Raw genomic sequence first — 19,248 nt, forward strand, 5'->3', positions numbered from 1 at the left:
CATTTAAATTATCTGAACATATTATATCTGACCATATAAATCACACCTGGAGATGCTTAGAGGAATCACACACAATCCATATATACAGACCCCCCTCTCCTGTGGTATAGACAGCAACCAAATCTCAGGAATATGGTTACTAGCAGCTCACTGTTGCCTCCAACTAACACAGGAACATTTCCATGTGGACGGAAAAGGTGTAAAACCTGCCCTCACATACTGACCACCGACAAGATAGAGATACCAAATTCTAACAGGGAATATAAAATCCCAGGTACGTTCCCCTGTAACACACCTAATGTAGTGTATTTAATATTATGCACCAAATGTTCCACTGAAAATTTGTATGTTGGAGAGACTGGTCAGAAACTTAGAATATGGATTAACTCACATTGTCATACAATTAGAGAACAAAGAATGGACCTTCCCGTGTCAAAACATTTCAGCAATGAAGATCACTAATGACATAAAAATTTTGGTTTTAAGAGGGAATTTTAAATCCAGGAACGAGAGACGGATTTATGAGTTCAAGTTTATGACCCTGCTTCAAACATTGCAGAAAGGGATGAATCTGTCACATGGGTTCATGGAATCCTACAGAAATCACTGAACCGAAACAGCCAAAAAAGACACTCTCTGAACTGATAAGAACATTACAAACTGATGAATTGTTTATTTGTATGTATCAATAACCAATAACCCTCTTCCACCCTCCCTCCTAGGATTCTATTCCTATGTGCCCTCTGTACATAAATATGCAGCCTTCAGAAATATTTTTTAGATATACCTGAAGAAGAATCAGAGAGCTTCGAAATGTTGTAATCTGTCATCATTATTAGTTAGCCATTAAAAAGGTATCAACTACTGAAGACTCGCACATTTTTTGTTTTTATATTCCATATAATATACAGTGTACAGAATATACAGTGAAGCTCCACCAAACAATCAGCTCTTTTAGAAGATTACCCCTGATATAAAGCAATTACTTTTTTTATATATAATTTTGGGTTTCCTTGTATTCTATGCATTTTTTCTTTTTTTTTAAAGCAAGAGACCTAAAGAAAAAACATTTTGTGTTTTCATGTTAAAGAGTCAGTAAGAACTCCATTAAGATAAATTTAAATATGTTGGGGTCAAGCTGGTCCATTAGTGTATTAATGGATCTTCCAGATGCCTCAAAGAATCAGTAAATGCTCAATAAGGATAAATGTAAACACATTTGGGTCAAGCTTGGCCATTAGAGTATTAATGGATCTTCCAGTGGTTTCAAAGAGTCAATGAGCTCCATTAGGATATATTTAAACATGTCTGGGTCGAACTGGTTCATCACAATATTAGTGGATCTTCCAGTGGTTCCAGTTTCTGAAAATATGAATTTGAAAAATAGACCTTAATACAACAAGGCCCTAGAAGTCCATGAAGAGATTGGAATTTTAGTATATGTGTAAATGAAGATTAAGGGAATCTGGACTGATGAATGCACACTGGTGATTTTATGAAGCACCGTAAGCACTAAAGAAATGATCATTATGTAGTGTTTAATATGCCCTACTACACAAGAAAAATAGATTTTTGCTTTTGACTAACTTCCCACGAAATGTTGAGTATTTTAGGTGAGTGAAAGAGAAAGATAATAATGGGTTAATATGAAAGGTAAGAATTTGGCATGCAGGTAAAAGTGTGATTAATATGCTTGAAAGGACATATTAAGCTGTAAAGTGATGGAATTGTCATATATATTTTGTCTATTTTCAGCCGGATCCTGCAGGAAGAGACATTGCCATTCTTCCATTTCTGGAGCATTGTGAGAATACTCATATGACAATTTGGCTTGGAATTGTCTATGCCTATAAAGGGCTTCTTATGGTAAGTGAAAATTATTTAAGAAATTAACAGACATATAATTAAAAGAATTTTCCAGGATATTGATGACCTTAGTATAGTCGTAGGTCATCAATATCTAAATCCTTATAGAAAAAAACACTTTCACTCTTTAAGGGGTATTCCATTGAACATAACCATATTTAAATTGGCAGACAAATAAATGTTAAACTTTTTTACAAATATAAACAAAAATTTCCAGAGTTTTAAAGATTTTTTTTTTCTATTCCTTGTAAAAACTTTGTATGGTCTGGGACATGATGTACTTAGGTTATCAGGTAGGGAGAGTGCATGCATGAGAAGATAACCTGCCCACAGTAAGGAAATCATAACTGGGTTTCTGACCAAGACCATTAAAAGTTCCTGAATTCATGGTCATATCCATTGGCAACCGGTCAAGACAAAAGATTTACAATTATGACTATTAAAGAAAATTTGTAAAACTTTTCAAAATTTTTATTTATTTATATGTGCAAAAATATTTAACTTTAAATGTAAAAATGTTAGTTTGTGGGAAAACCCTTTAAAAATATCCTAATAATCTCTTTTTGATTTGTGTAAAATATGTTAACTTATTCTCCACTATTTTTGAGGGTAAACACTTTAAAAAGTATTAGAAGAAATAAAATGGACATATTAGAATCATGTAACAAACTAGAGCCATTTAATCTCTGTCACGTACGGATCATCTTAGCATGTGACTATCAGGGGTCAAGTCACTCAAGTCACTCAGTCTTGCATTCACCCTTTACTAAGGCTACAAATTGAGCAGAAATCACACCCCAACACAGTCCATGCACTCCAAATATACACTGCCACCACTTCTGACCTGCCATGCTCAGCAGAAACCTCACTAATGTATACAGGCATCTCTCTAGCAGTCAGCTACAAACACACTTTAAAAGGGTAGAGTACACATAAAGTACCATTAAATTTAACAATTTAATACCCAAAGGGTTCAGATCTATGTTTACAAAAAAGATACAAATAAGCATAACAGTTTTAAAAATAGAAGGAGAAAAGACAGAAGAACCTTATACTTAGAGTCCTTTGGTTTCTAAGACGTTTGGATGAGATGTATGGCTGACACTTGTTCGCTGGCTTCCACAATGTGTAGAAGTTTCCAATGTATTCACAGTCTCTTCTAAGATGGTGCTTCTGGCTTGTGCTTACCTATGATCCTTGCCAGGGTGCCCCCCCCCCTCCTTCTATTCCTTGAGGTGTGGGAACAGCTAATTTATCTGGGAAAGATGGCACATGAATTGTTTCTATCTTCACCCTGGAAAGTTGGATTCTGGTGGCCTCTGAGTTTAAATCCGGTCACAACCCACCTTCTTGGGCCTGAGTACAGAGGGGTAACTAGCAAAGAGTGGGCCCTATAGCAAACTAATGATAATGATTGCAGGCACAGGGGAGATGATCAAACATAAAAAAACAGTGTTACTCTCCTTTCCTGTTCTCTGGCATGAGTCTTTAGGCCTCTTCAATGACATCACAGATATGGGTTTTGCCAGCGTATTTGATGTATGTATTATGATGGCAGCCTGATCCACATGACTTCTGTGACATCATAGTGGAGGTCTGGAGACCCACACCCAGGAGAGGTGAGTAACACTGGTTTTTATGTTTGCTTACCTTCCCAGAGCCTCTGATCATTGTACTCTGGGGTCTAAGGATAATAATAGCAGTTTTGGTTCAAAAATGCCAGGCAGACCTCCTATACCAGGTCTGTGGCAGCAACGCTCTGACGCTGTTCAGGAACAGCCACATGATATGGGACACATGGGGTTCCCTGAAGGGATGAAGGGGAAGCATAGGCAGCCGTGGGCAGGAGCAGGAATCGATAAATAAAAGAGAATCCTGGACACATGACATTCCACTATTGATTAGGGACTTATTGGGGGAATTTATCAAGGCCTGCATTTCATCCACCAGTATTGATCCCAAGTTCATGTGAAGTGAGAATACATCTAATGTAATAAGAGGCAAGGTTAATAAATAAGTCATGTGACCAGAAACTCAAATCCTCTGGCATAAAACTCAGTAAATCTTTGGGAACTCTAATCCTCTGGCATAAAACTCAGTAAATCTTTCAGGATGAAAGGGGCAAACTGTGTATATAGATAGATAGATAGATAGATAGATAGATAGATAGATAGATAGATAGATAGATTTACACAGTGCCTTGCAAAAGTATTCGGCCCTTTGAACTTTTCAACTTTTTGCCACATTTCAGGCTTCGAACATAATAAAGGTATAAAATTTTTGCTTTGGGGGAAGAATCAACAACAAGTGGGACACAATTGTGAAGTGGAACAAAATTTATTTGATATTTTAAACTTTTTTAACAAAGAAAAAACTGAAAAATCAAGTGTGCAAAATTATTTGGCCCCCTTGCATTAATACTTTGTAGCGCCACCTTTTGCTGTGATTACAGATGCAGATCCCTTGGGCTATGTCTCTATCAGTTTTGCACATCAAGTGACTGAAATTCTTGCCCATTCTTCCTTGTAAAACAGCTGGAGCTCAGTGAGGTTGGATGGAGAGCATTTGTGAACAGCAGTTTTCAGCTCTTTCCACTGATTCTTGATTGGATTCAGGTCTGGACTTTGACTTGGCCATTCTAACACCTGGATACGTTTATTTGTGAACCATTCCATTGTAGATTTTGCTTTATGTTTTGGATCATTGTCTTGTTGGAAGATAATTCTCCATCCCAGTCTCAGGTCTTTTGCAGACTCCAACAGGTTTTCTTCCAGAATCATCCTGTATTTGGCTCCATCCATCTTCTCATCAATTTTAACCATCTTCCCTGTCCCTGCTGAAGAAAAGCAGGCCCAAAACATAATCCTGCCATCACCATGTTTGACAGTGGGGATGGCGTGTTCAGGGGATGACCTGCGTTGCTTTTATGCCAAACATATCATTTTGCATTGTGGCCAAAAAGTTCAATTTTGGTTTCATCTGGCCAGAGCACCTTCTTCCACATGTTTGGTGTGTCTCCCAGGTGGCTTGTGGCAAACTTTAAACAAGATTTTTTATGGATATCTTTAAGAAATGGCCTTCTTCTTGCCACTCTTCCATAAAGGCCAGATTTGGGCAGTGTACGACCTATTGTTGTCCTATGGACAGACTCTCCCACCTCAGCTGTACATCTCTGCAGTTCATCCAGAGTGATCATGGGCATCTTGGCTACATCTCTGATCAGTCTTCTCCTTGTTTGAGATGAAAGTTTAGAGGTATGGCCAGGTCTTGGTAGATTTGCAATGGTCTGATACTCCTTCCATTTCAATATGATTGCTTGCACAGTGCTCCTTGGGAAGTTTAAACCTTGGTATTCAAATTTTTTGTATCCAAACCCGGCTTTAAACTTCTCGGACCTGCCTGGTGTTTTCCTTGGTCTTCATGATGCTCTCATCGCTTTAAAGGGGCTCTATCACTGGGAAAAGTCATTTTTATCTAATCACATGCTTGCATAGGCTTTAGAAAGTCTATTCCACACTTACCTTTAGTATGTAAATTGCCTCAGTGGTCTCTGAATAAGTTTGTTTTTATTCATATGCTAATGAGCCTCCAGCCAGCTCAGGAAGTTCCCAGCAGCCTCCTCTCTCCTATTATCTCCTATGTGTGTGAGGCAAACAGGAAGCTGAGTCATTATCATCAGCAGCAGTCTCCCATAGAAAACAATAGGAGAGGTGTGCACCATCTATCGTGCACCAGTCTAATTAGCATATGAATAAAAACGGACTTATTCAGAAACCACTGAGGAAATTTACATACTATAGGTAGGTGTGAAATAGACTTTCTAAAGGCTATGCAAAGGTGTGATTAGTTAAAAATGACTTTTCCTAGTGATAGAGCCCCTTTAAACAGAACCCTGAGTCTATCACAGGGCAGGTGTAGTTATATGGAGACTTGTTTACACACAGGTGATTCTATTTATCATCGTCAGTCATTTAGGACAACATTGGATCGTTCAGAGATCCTCACTGAACTGAACGGAGTGAGTTTGCTGCACTGAAAGTAAAGGGGCCGAATAATATTGCATGCCCCACTTTTCAGTTTTTTCGTTGTTAAAAAAGTTTAAAATATCCAATAAATTTCGTTCCACTTCACAATTGTGTTCCACTTATTGTTGATTCTTCCTTAAAAAATTAAAATTCTATATCTTTATATTTGAAGCCTGAAATGTGGCAAAAGGTTGAAAAGTTCAAGGGGGCTGAATACTTTCGCAAGACAGTGTATATGTGTGTGTGTGTATATATATATATATATATATATATATATATATATATATATGTATGTAGACTGCAGAACATGTGTCTGCATATATGGCTCCAGGGAGAATTTTTACCTATAGAAAATAAGGGTACACTTGGAAGATCCTATTCCTCTCTATATTACCATTTGTATGAACTTTTTGTTTTTGCAAGTTATGCAGGTCATTTTGTTTAAATGAACTAAAACCTATAAAATATGTTTTCTAACCAAAGGATTACACAGACGTACACAACTTTAGTAAAAAAAAAAAAAAAAAATGTAATACATTTTTTTAAAAAAAGTTTTGTCTTTTTTTCCTTTTAGTTGTTCGGTTGCTTTTTGGCCTGGGAAACACGAAATGTTAGTATTCCAGCACTTAATGATAGCAAGTATATAGGAATGAGTGTCTACAACGTGGGCATTATGTGTATTATAGGAGCAGCAGTCTCCTTCCTCACCAAAGACCAACCCAATGTCCAGTTCTGTATTGTGGCTTTAGTCATCATTTTCTGCAGCACCATCACACTCTGTCTAGTTTTTGTGCCAAAGGTAAGTTATTTTGCCTTCTATTTTTATCCACATTTTCACTTTATTTTGCTCTGTGATCATTTTTTCTCTTTCAGCATTTAACATGCATTGTGTTGTGACCTAGATTTAAGACAACATGTTAAAGACCAGTAATGCTCATCTGCTCTTCATACCATTGTTAACCTCTTAGGAGCTTCCGTACATTTGTAATGTAACAAATACTGTATATAGGTGAAGAAATTGTCAACAAAATCCTTTTTATTCCTGTGATGGTGCCACTAAATCCATTCTCAACTAATAAATGATAATCCATAAATGAACTGTTCTAGCATACAGCGAATTCTCATTCTATCTCTCAGCAATACAGAATGTAACACAATCAACGTTCTTATAGGTGACTTATTATCTTACAGCTTATTTCCAGTGATTCTGTATACTGAACATTAATGGAAGATCTGTGCAATTAAAGCAAAGTAAAACTCTATGAAAGTCATGTTACTAATAGGGTTGAGCCGATCTTGAGATTTCAAGATCGATTTTAAAATCCGATTTCCTATCATTTTCCAGCCGATCTCGATCCTGATCGTGATCGTGAAATGTGCTCGATCCCCGATCGGAATCCGATCTTTTCCGAACCCGATCCTCAACCCTAGTCAATGCTTCTCTATGGGAAAAGTCACTTTTAGGGTTGAGCCAATCTTGAGATAACTTCCGATCTCGATCCCGCTGGAAAAGATCGGGTCAGAATTCCAATCGCGATTGTGAAATTTACTTGATCGCCGATTGAAATCCGATCTTTTCCGATCCCGATCGCTCAACCCCATTTACTAATCCAAAAACCTTTTGCCTTATTTTTGAATTATTTGCAAAAACATGTTTTATCTATGACAGTCTTTCATTTTTTCTATTACACATTTTTCTTGTTTATCTTCATCTCTTTTACTGATATACATATTTTGAAGCTAATAATATGAATTATAATCTTACACTGAAATCAATTCACATGACAGTGCTGTACACTTGGCTGTGAAAAAGTACTTAGGGTAATCCATCTTCTCGGATCCCTCATAAACATGAGTCTATTGAAGTATCTGTGAAAACAGCCCGAGAAATAAGCATGTACTATTTTTTCACATGAACCATTAAACCAACAGGGTGAATAGATCCATTCATGGGGATCAGTTTTTTGCAGTGTCTCTCAGCCTTTTCCAGCGAAGTACCCCCTAGCAAAAAACAGTCCCAACCAAGTACCTGCAAAGTAGTGATCTCTTTTATATTACTTATAATAGTTATGGTCAGTAACATAATGGGCCCAAAAGTGCCCCCACACTCTGTAATGTCTATACTGTACCACATGCAGGTCCCCTCTACCCAAGACAGACGCCTGAACATCCTTATTTTAGAAGGACAATGAGTTAATGGAGATGATCATTGCTGTTATAGGCTCTCTAAAAGCAAGCAGCATTTTAAAGTAAGGGCAAAGTAGATGGGATTCTAGCGAATCCCATGCACACTTTGCTGCGTGTCCGCACCGCAGTTTTTACTGCAATTTCTGGAGCAGTTTTGGAAATCACAGTATATCAATTATAGCTATGGAAACGCCGGTGGTTTTCTCATAGGTTAATAGTAACAGAAAATTTGCAGAGGAAAACTCTGTAAACTTTCTGTCTAAAGCGCTTTGGAAAGAACCGCGATGCGTTGCTGCTGTGGTTTTTCCTGCAACACTTTTTTGCCGCGGGACATCCAATGAAGCCCTAGCCTTAAATGGGATATCCAGCTTCCAAAAATTAGCTGCAAATGCATCTAGAAAAGTGCTAAGTACTCACCATACCCTTGTGCACCCTTTTCTTAGCTTTATTTTAATTGAGACTGTTTATGTCACTGTTATTTACATGCAGGTAATATGTGAACAAACTACATTCCCCAAGATGCATCTGTCTGCTCACGAGGGAAGAGAGGAGTAAACTTGTAAATTAAACAAACATCACAGTATCATGTGACCTCAGATGTACGAGTGACTTATTACCTGTGACTTCATTGCAGGGGAGAATAGAGAAGGGAGGGGAACACAGAGAGTGAGAGCAGGGAGGAAAAATTAGAAATGTAGTTTTTTCACAGATTAACTGCAAGTAATAATAGTATGGCTTCAGCTTTAAAGGCAACTAGTGCTTTTTCCATTTCAAGCCCAACCACATACTCATAACCAAATATGAGAGATTGCGATATTTGAGTATTCAAGAGAATGAACTGTGGAGTACATTTTTTACCTTTAAGAGCGGGTTCACACCTGCACCCGGTCTCTGCTTTGTAGGTTTCCGTCTTCTGCCTGAGAGACCAGGTGCAGGTGTGAACCCGCTCTTAGCTGTTTGAAAATGAAAAATATTTGCCTTAAGCATTATTTTGTTAGAGATTATTTTTCATTTTTACGTTCCAATGTTAATTATGTGAAACAGTTGTGGGGTAAAAAGATATAGCTATACCTCTAGATACATTACTTGAGGGGTGTAGTTTGGGTGGTATGACTATCTGTGTGAAAATCTGTGAAATTTACCATTTTGTTTTCAAATTTCTCACCAAATTTCATATTTTTTAATACGTAAGTGCAAAAACCTCAATAAAGGTTGAATGAGAATATTTCACAAAAAAACCTCTGAAAATCACTTGGTTAAGGTAAAGTGTTCCAAGGTTATTACGACAAGCAGTGGTTTGTCACATGTGAAAAATTGGATTGTGTCCTTAGGCTGCCTTCACACGATGTAATGCTCCGCTCATTTTGTCCATTTTACACGTGTAAAAATACACATGTAAAATGTTGTTAGCCATTGAGTTCAATGGCTTTTTTTTTTAACGCGCGTATTTGTGTGCGCGCAAAACACCAGAATTTCCACAGGTATAATTGACGCATTGTTGAAAACGCAGCTTTACCACTGCAGATTTTTTTCTGCAATGTGTGGATTGGATTAGCCAGCATCCCATCCACTTTGTAGGTACTGTAAAATGCAATGTTTTCGCAACATGGGGCCCTAAGATGTTTTTAGTCTGTGAACTAGGTGCAAAGCAAAAGAAAAAAAAAAGGGTTTTGAAAGAAAATAAACTTGTAATACCACTTAACCAATTTACAGAATTGCACTTATCACCAAATATAACTTTTATATTTCCATTTCTTCACAATTCAGCAAGCACAGCACTGAGTCAATGCTTCCTTATCTGCTACTGAAACTTGATTGCCAGTTCCCTTGTTCACATATCTAAGGATTTGTGACTAGTCTTACATTGCTGAATTCTGCAGATCTGACAGATGTGACAAGGGGATGAGAATCTCTGCAGACCTAACTGACCAGTCAGTGCTCACATCAATCTGCATTAGATGCTAAAGAAACAATAGGGGGATTTATTAAGACTCGCATTTACATTGCAGCCATAATCAAAATACCCCATTAGTCTGAGATACAATAGAATTATGAAGAAGCCTCTAAATAGTTCTGGGACAACTCAGAAGGTCCTGAACTCCAAAGTTGAAATTTATCTTACCCAAGGGCTGGCAAATATTTCAACTACAGCTCATGCCTGATTTGGGCCACATGCAGGTACATTTTTGGGTCACCCCCACATTAAATAGTTTCTAGTCATACACCATCTACAATATAGCCACAGGCTACATGACTGGGCTAGGTTCTAGGGTGAGCAGCCAGCAGTAGAATGAAAATGGCACAGTAAAGACTGCGACATGCTGACAGAAGTTACACAGGCTAGACTTCAATGGGGCAGCGCTGAAGCATCTAAACCCACAGCCTCATATCATTTGTCAGGGGGTCAGTGTGTGGCCCATCCTAAGGATATGAAATCAATATCTAATCAATATTAGAAAGGCGGTTAACTCTTTTATGGCAAAGAGAAAGATAATTAATATAGATACACTGTATCTGTGGCCTGTCATATTCTTCTTTAGTGCAGCATGAGGCAGATTTATCAGTAGGGCACATAACAAAAGGTAACATCAAAGTATTTTAAAATAATGTAAAAAACAACTGTGCAAATGTGATAAAGAAATAAAGTAAAAGTACTCATCACCTGCTGGTGATCGAGCACTTATGATTTGTTTCTTCTTGTCATCTTTGTTAAGAATTGGACACAACTTGACTGTTACAGCCCATCAGTACATGTGCAACACAAATGATCACTGCAACCCACCATTGGCCACAGTGAACACATACTATACTAATGGCATCGCCACATAGTGATGGGAGACATGATGTTAGTATTAAAGTAAAGTAAGTGTCTTCAGTGGTCACATGTTGTTACACGGCCCCAACCACTTTCCCCACCAGTTGCATATGTGCAAGTAGCAAAAAGACAGGTGTGTGTGTGTATAGAAATAAATATATACTAGTATATGCATGGGGACTGTACTGTACATTTCACCACTATGCATTAAAGCCTTCAAATAAATTCTTCAGTAGTTTACATATATTATGGATGTAAAAATCTGCTTCATTCATGAATTTCTGGAGTCTATAGATGAAATTTCCCACAATATCATCTATAGGGCTAAATATGTAATAAGCTACATGGTTTCTATATGCAAATCCACAGGCCAAATGTATAGCATTTACTATACACTGCATGTCAATTCATTCACACACTGTACACACTTATACTACAGTACAACCCCACTTTACCTGATGTCGGAATCGCTTTATCTTATTGTTTACCATTGGAGACAGCAAAGTTGTGGTGGAGCAGTTGGCAAAGCAGAAGTGATGAATCCTTCAGAGGTCATGTACTTTCCAGAGACATTACCCTAGGGCAGATGATGTGCACGGCATTAGTAGCAGGTTATAACAACTACAGTCCTATGAAAAAGTTTGGGCACCCCTATTAATCTTAATCATTTTTTGTTCTAAATATTTTGGTGTTTGCAACAGCCATTTCAGTTTGATATATCTAATAACTGATGGACACAGTAATATTTCAGGATTGAAATGAGGTTTATTGTACTAACAGAAAATGTGCAATATGCATTAAACCAAAATTTGACCGGTGCAAAAGTATGGGCACCCTTATCATTTTATTGATTTGAATTCCCCTAACTACTTTTTACTGACTTACTGAAGCACAAAATTGGTTTTGTAACCTCAGTGAGCTTTGAACTTCATAGCCAGATGTATCCAATCATAAGAAAAGGTATTTAAGGTGGCCAATTGCAAGTTGATCTCCTATTTGAATCTCCTCTGAAGAGTGGCATCATGGGCTACTCAAAACAACTCTCAAATGATCTGAAAACAAAGATTGTTCAACATAGTTGTTCAGGGGAAGGATACAAAAAGTTGTCTCAGAGATTTAACCTGTCAGTTTCCACTGTGAGGAACATAGTAAGGAAATGGAAGACCACAGGGACAGTTCTTGTTAAGCCCAGAAGTGGCAGGCCAAGAAAAATATCAGAAAGGCAGAGAAGAAGAATGGTGAGAACAGTCAAGGACAATCCACAGACCACCTCCAAAGAGCTGCAGCATCATCTTGCTGCAGATGGTGTCACTGTGCATCGGTCAACTATACAGCGCACTTTGCACAAATAGAAGCTGTATGGGAGAGTGATGAGAAAGAAGCCGTTTCTGCACGTACGCCACAAATAGAGTTGCCTGAGGTATGAAAAAGCACATTTGGACAAGGCAGCTTCATTTTGGAAACAAAAATTGAGTTGTTCGGTTATAAAAAAAGGCGTTATGCATGGCGTCCAAAAAGAAACAGCATTCCAAGAAAAACACATGCTACCCACTGTAAAATTTGGTGGAGGTTCCATCATGCTTTGGGGCTGTGTGGCCAATGCCGGCATCGGGAATCTTGTTAAAGTTGAGAGTCGCATGGATTCCACTCAGTATCAGCAGATTCTTGAGAATAATGTTCAAGAATCAGTGACGAAGTTGAAGTTACTCCGGGGATGGATATTTCAGCAAGACAATGATCCAAAACACCGCTCCAAATCCTCAGGCATTCATGCAGAGGAACAATTACAATGTTCTGGAATGGCCATCCCAGTCCCCAGACCTGAATATCATTGAACATCTGTGGGATGATTTGAAGCGGGCTGTCCATGCTCAGCGACCATCTAACTTAACTGAACTTGAATTGTTTTGTAAAGAGGAATGGTCCAAAATACCTTCATCCAGGATCCAGGAACTGATTAAAAGCTACAGGAAGCGACTAGAGGCTGTTATCTTTGCAAAAGGAGGATCTACTAAATATTAATGTCACTTTTCTGTTGAGGTGCCCATACTTTTGCACCGGTCAAATTTTGGTTTAATGCATATTGCACATTTTCTGTTAGTACAATAAACCTCATTTCAATCCTGAAATATTACTGTGTCCATCAGTTATTAGATATATCAAACTGAAATGGCAAACACCAAAATATTTAGAACTAAAAATGATTAAGATTAATAGGGGTGCCCAAACTTTTTCATAGGACTGTATGTGTAGATGAAAAGTTTAGTAGTTGTTTTACACTATATGGAATAGACATCACAACTGCTATAAGCAGCCAGGTGCTACCTGGAGGAGGACATCATCTGTAGACAGGAGAAGAAAGCTGGCCAGGCCTGCTATATACCAATGAAGTGGCTCCAGTGGGTAATTAAATAAGGCCCAGTCACAGCTCTGACTGAAAGGGGCCCAGTGGTGCATCCATAATGAATGGGAATAATTTGTGGCACCAGCCGTCAGAGCTGGGACTGGACCCTTGATGATAGTCACTTTCACCCAGGTACAAGCTCAATAGTATTCACTGCACTGTGATGTCACCCCAGTGCAGTGAGTATTAATGAGGAGGTTGCCTGGAGTTCCTCCATCAAGTTTAACTTTTTCATTAGGTATGAGTGAAGATGAAAGAAATGAAGTATACAAGGCTGCTACTCTATTAACTTAGCCGCAGGGACTATTAGTCCTAATATTATTTTGTATTGCCAAAAAGTTAACATGATCTCTAAATGGTGTAAATAAAAATGGTACAATTGTTTATTTTAATTAACCAGTAGAAATCTGGAGTCTAATATTATTATGTGGGGTCTGTATATATGAAACTATGTCCTTTCATAAAGGCCACTCCCCTTAAAAGGTCACTCCCACTTTTACCATGACCTGTCATTCGCAAATCACTCTGTAAAGGGCTCTCCCAGGTTGACATCTCTGAAAGTGGCGCATCATTGGTGCAAATCAGTGCACTAAAGATCCACCACTCCTATGTCCCTTAGCAAATGCCAAGAGGAGATGCTGATTGCGGCTGTATCTCATTCATCTACTGCTAAAATTTCACCTTCAGGCAGATTTGGTGACACGTGTATGCCCCTTTGTGACTGTCAGTTTTATATTAACATATTCATAGAGACTGCTTTATCAGCACGAGCATCTCCCTTGGATTTCTCTTTAAACTTCTCTCGTGCCTTTAAAACTTTCTGATCTTGAAGATCTAAGTCAGCAGCTGGCACAGATAACTCACATGTTGGCTTGAACTGTAATACTGTAAAGAAAAAGAAACTGCAGACTCAAAGAATAACGTCTACATACAGAATTTCACTTTGCTCAGATTTTCTGTTGCTAAAAGTGGAGAATTCTAAAGAATTTTTGTCGAGAGAATTCAAAATACTTTGTTTTATGAGGTTTGATGACCCTTTGGAGAATACAGAAACTGAGAGGCAGAGCTATCAACTTCCTCCTCGGCAGTCACCTAATGACTTTTGCTACTACTTTTAGAAACAAAAATTCTAGCTTGTAACTTAGCTTAAGCGTTAGTCAGCAACAATATGATTTGCAAGTTTTTGACCAATCATTTTACTCTCAAAGCTTTTTCAGTTTGTATAAGTGAACAAAAAAAATTATTTTCTGAAGATTAATATATTCACAAATGAAATTAGTTTTTATTTACAAAAATAAAGATATTATCTCCTTGAGGACATGACCAAAAGTCATCTTAAGAACATATGTCACAACTTGATGGAGGGAACCAGGAGAAATAGCTGTGGTTGTGATGTCACTTGTAGACCAAATACATTCAACCTACTTTAGGATGGACAATGTTGAGAAGGCCTGCGATATACCTGATGGTGGTAGTAGTTCCCCAAGGGCACTTCCAGTTGGCGTAGGGTTCTTTTTTTCTATGAGCTGTGTGATGATGTTTGGAAACAACCTTCCTGATACACATAGGAATGACTGAGGATGCGGCAGTGCAGGGGAGTCAGAGATGTAACTTGATGGAGACAACAAGGAACATATGCAGCTTTCCTATGGAAGTTGTAGTAATGGAGTTCAACTGTGGGCGGCTAATTTGGAATAAACAATTAAGATGGCATATGGTGCCTGTCTCAATACTCCAATAAATCTAAGTCCTGCCTCTCCCAATTTGTCTATGGGGCTGAATTAATGAAGTCCCATGATCCCGGGCTACTTGTATGTGAATGGGTACTGGCTGGGAGGTTCTGAATACCTCAACTTCTCCACCCGTCAGGTAGGATTTGGACAGCTCGTCTTCCCCATCTCAGGGCTGTAAAGATGGTGTCTGGGGCTTTAGCTTTTACAAGAGCATACTTTTCCTCAGTGGCTCCAATGGTCTCTAAGCAAGTATTCTATAGATTCCCTGCTAGGACTAGACTGCACTGAATAAATGATTCTGTAGACTTCCAGTCTCCATCCTTAAGTCCTGGCCAGTGATTGGCTGGGAATGGTTAAAAAATGTGGGAAAAAATAGGGGTGAACCAGGCCACTGTGGAATACATCTGAAAAAGAGGGAAACTACATATAGGGAAGCTACAAACAATACATATAACACAACATACAAAAAAATACATATGCAACCACAGTGGCACAGAAATAATATAAAACAAAACAAAAACTGTAGCAGTGTCCACTGTGATCTTGCACACAGTCTTATTTTTCAAAACTGACCTGACACTTATATGGTAGTAACTCTGTAACTTTACAGAGTAAAGTAGTAACTTTAAAAGGGGCTCAATCATTAGGAAAAGTCATTTTTAGATAAGCACATCCTTGCATAGCCTTTAGAAAGGCTATTCCACACATACCTTTTGTATGTAAATCGCCTCAGTAGATTTTGAATAAGTCCATTTTTATGCATATGCTAATTAGCTATAGCCATTCTTTCTATACTACTTATCATTGGTTCAGACTGCTGTTTTTAAATTGACAGTTGTGTGGGAAGTCGATATGTAGATGTCGAGTTTCCTGCATGGCAAGGTCAAAATGATTATAAACTGCAGATTACTAACCCACCAGTGGAGAAAAAGAAGGTGGTAATTATATTACAGCAAGCAATAGCAGCTAGTACATGACCATGAAACCCTATTGTGTGACCTTAAGGTCTCCCAGTTCCAAAGGCTCATTTAATCTTCGTATATTACCATACCATACCATATACTAAGATTAAATGAGCCTTTGGAACTGGGAGACCTTAAGGTCACACAATAGGGTTTCATGGTCATGTACTAGCTGCTATTGTAAATAGAATCCGTACACAAGGCTATTGTTTTAAGTTTATGTGACCACTCCGTCCATTTTCACAGACTTCAGACACCCTTATAAGTCAATGGGTTTCTGAAAACAATGGACAGCACTCAGATAGTATCTCAGTACGACCCACTTTCACAGATCTGTTGTTTGGAAACCCAGGCCTATGCCCATCATGGAACAGCTGAAATTTTGTGATTTTTAGGAGAAACCTGCATCCCTGGAGCGCATGTACATGTGCCACACTCTAATGCCTTTCCACAACCTAATTATGGTCCCCACTAGCACCCAAAATTTAAAAACCAAACAATTTTCACCAATTGGCCTCACTGCCGCAGGGTGTTATATTTGTTGTCCCACGAGGTATGCTAGAGGATCACAAGGCCCATATTTATTGATGTTGAGATGTTAACTTCTTTGGTGCATAACCACCCTGAGCTGTGGGATTCCAACAGTGCATTGTACCAGGATTACAGCAAGAAAGACAGTGCCTGGGTTCACATTGCTAAGGAGATGTACCCTGAGGAATAGGCCATAGGTCAAAAACCATGCAGTCTGATATGTACCATTTGTGACATCTTGGCAATAATGCTTACATGCATTTTTTTTTCTTGCTTATGTAACCTCTTCCTGACAAGCACTGCTTACACACAGTGCATGATGTGCATTTATGTAGACCTAATAGCACCCACAATGTCTTTTTTCATGTATATTTAACACATTCCTAACAAGTGTCAGTGACACATGGTGCATGACAAGTATGTATGCCATATAGCTGACCATCTGTGTTCAACATGTGTTTTTCATGATAATGTAATCCTTCCTGACAAGCACCATTTACACATTGTGCATGATGCGTATGTGTGCCATATAGCAGCCCATCTGTGTCCAAAATGTCTCCAAAGTGCACATTCTCTTTCACAGCCCACAATCACTACACATGGGAATCCGGCAACTTCTGCATGTGGTCAACCAACACCAGGTATATATGGCCATCCCATATGCCGTCATGCTCCAAAAACAAATGTATATGGCCATGTATCAACCTCATCACTTGGTCCTTCTTCCTCTCATGGCCTATCTGCTTCTTCAGGACCACCTTATGCCTTAACTACTCATAGTCCATCTGTTCCTCCAGGTCCATCTTATGTCTCTCTATGGGTCCTCACATTCTAGTCAACAATCTGGATAATAAATGAGAAATGTGGTCATGACTCCCCAAATGTCATATTAGATATTTAATTTTTTTTGTTGCATTTAGTTTTTTTTTTCACCTTTATCTTTGTATATACATATTGTTATGAGTTATCTGGATAGTTATGGGTTTTTTTCATTCCTTGTTGTTGAAGGATATTGGTTAAATGTATTAGTAAGTCTGGCTGATCTGAGGTTGGCTCCTGTCTATTGTAATTTCAATCCACAAGGCAGGGTACAGATGGTCAGTTAGATCATGGGTATGATGAGTCTAATTACTAAGCCTTTGTGTGGGGGATAGGGAAAATATCCTAGCAGGAGGCATAAAGCTGGGAATCTGAGGCTTTGTATAAAGAACAATGTAGAAATGACATCAAAAAACTTGTATGTCAGAATTCAAGTTACATCCGAGCAAGAAGACAAGGCTACTTCCCAACCGCACCAATCAACGTATCTGTGGAAATGAGTATAATGTAATCTTAACAGCAGTAGGTTAATAGTTATTTACTTCAAGGAAATGATCAGCCATTCATGAGCTGAAATCAGCCACCTCCTATTTTTTTCATGGTGGGCAAGACCAAACCAAAGTGACTCCAGCAGCCTGTTGAAGGACTGAACAGACATCCAGCAGAAATCAAGGAACTTCTCTGGGTGCTGGTGTACATCCTGGTATAGCACATGGAATTGCCGCTTTCTTGTCTGCTGAGAGGATGAAGCCAGTACTAAGGCTGTTTCATCCTCGGTTCTTCTTCCAGGATCTGTGGTTGCAGACACACTCCAAATTGCTGAGAAATCGGCCCCAGCACAGGTCAAGGATGCACAGCTGATAAGCTTATGATAAACTCAAAACGAAAAAAGGAAAAAAGTCAGAAACTTCTGCAATAAAGCAGAAGATCCAAACCATCTCTGTATAGCCAGGGAAAATGGTGCCTAGTGAATCATATAACCATACTAGGTGTTTCCAGTAGGTTGGAACAAAGATTTTAGGACAAATGAAATTCATCAGTTTTATACAGGGTCCGTTAAAATCGGTTGAAAATAAGCCATGAAAATGGGACACTCGACTTAGATACGAGTGCCACTGAAGCTTACATCGACTGAGTACATGGCACAGTCATGTGAATAAGCCATAAAACATTGGAATTGTGTTAGAATGGAAGGGCCTATGAAGACTTGACATGTCATGTAATGCTCATGACATAGAAGCTGATTTATCAAGAAGTACCATAATTTTACACGCTCGGATTTTGCACCTAATTTACGATTACTTCACTATGCTCTCCTTGGACAAAGTGATGTGCAGGGAAGACATAAAAGTCATAATTTTGCGCAAGAAATGTGACTTGTGCAAAACATTGTAACCATAGTGGTTGTAATATAATACAGACACGAAGATGTCCAGTAGACAATCTACAGGAACTTTGCCCAATAATATGCAACAGTCTCAAAGGAGTGAAATATAGTATAGATACTGTACATGCATATTGGTTGGTAAACTTGCTAGAAGGCCTTGTAGTTTGGAGCTTGGAGTTCACTTTGCGAAAAGTCTAAGTAAGTAGAATTAAAGTTGGAGTTGCATTTTAATAACAGCTTTTTATTGACCAATGCCATCTAACTTAAATAGTCTACTCATTTTTATTAATTATCTGCAATTCTAGAAATACTGGATTAGAATTAATATTTTTTATGTTGTACATTTGTATTACTATAGTAGCAGAGGCTACAGTATGGCCATCATTCCTGTTTTCTTCCATGTGAACTGTAAATTCTTTTACTATCTTCGTCTTCTTATCTGTTATTTTCCTTCTTGATCTCCCAGAACAAGGCTGTTTGCGGATTACTCCTTTTGCAAGAGGATTATCAAGTGATTTT

At 38.4% G+C, this 19,248-nt stretch overlaps 1 protein-coding gene across 2 annotated transcripts in view; it reads left to right on the forward strand.

Moving 5' to 3' along the window:
* Positions 1–19,248, forward strand: part of GABBR2 (gamma-aminobutyric acid type B receptor subunit 2) — a 639,056-nt gene that overhangs the window by 565,743 nt on the left and 54,065 nt on the right. For both annotated transcript variants that reach the window (XM_075270993.1, XM_075270994.1), the window contains exons 14-15: positions 1,756–1,866; positions 6,466–6,690. In XM_075270993.1, coding sequence (XP_075127094.1) covers positions 1,756–1,866; positions 6,466–6,690 — 336 coding nt within the window. The remainder of the gene's footprint in view (positions 1–1,755; positions 1,867–6,465; positions 6,691–19,248) is intronic.

The sequence above is a fragment of the Leptodactylus fuscus genome, chromosome 4 (genome assembly GCF_031893055.1).
Source record: "Leptodactylus fuscus isolate aLepFus1 chromosome 4, aLepFus1.hap2, whole genome shotgun sequence".
NCBI lineage: Eukaryota > Metazoa > Chordata > Amphibia > Anura > Leptodactylidae > Leptodactylus > Leptodactylus fuscus.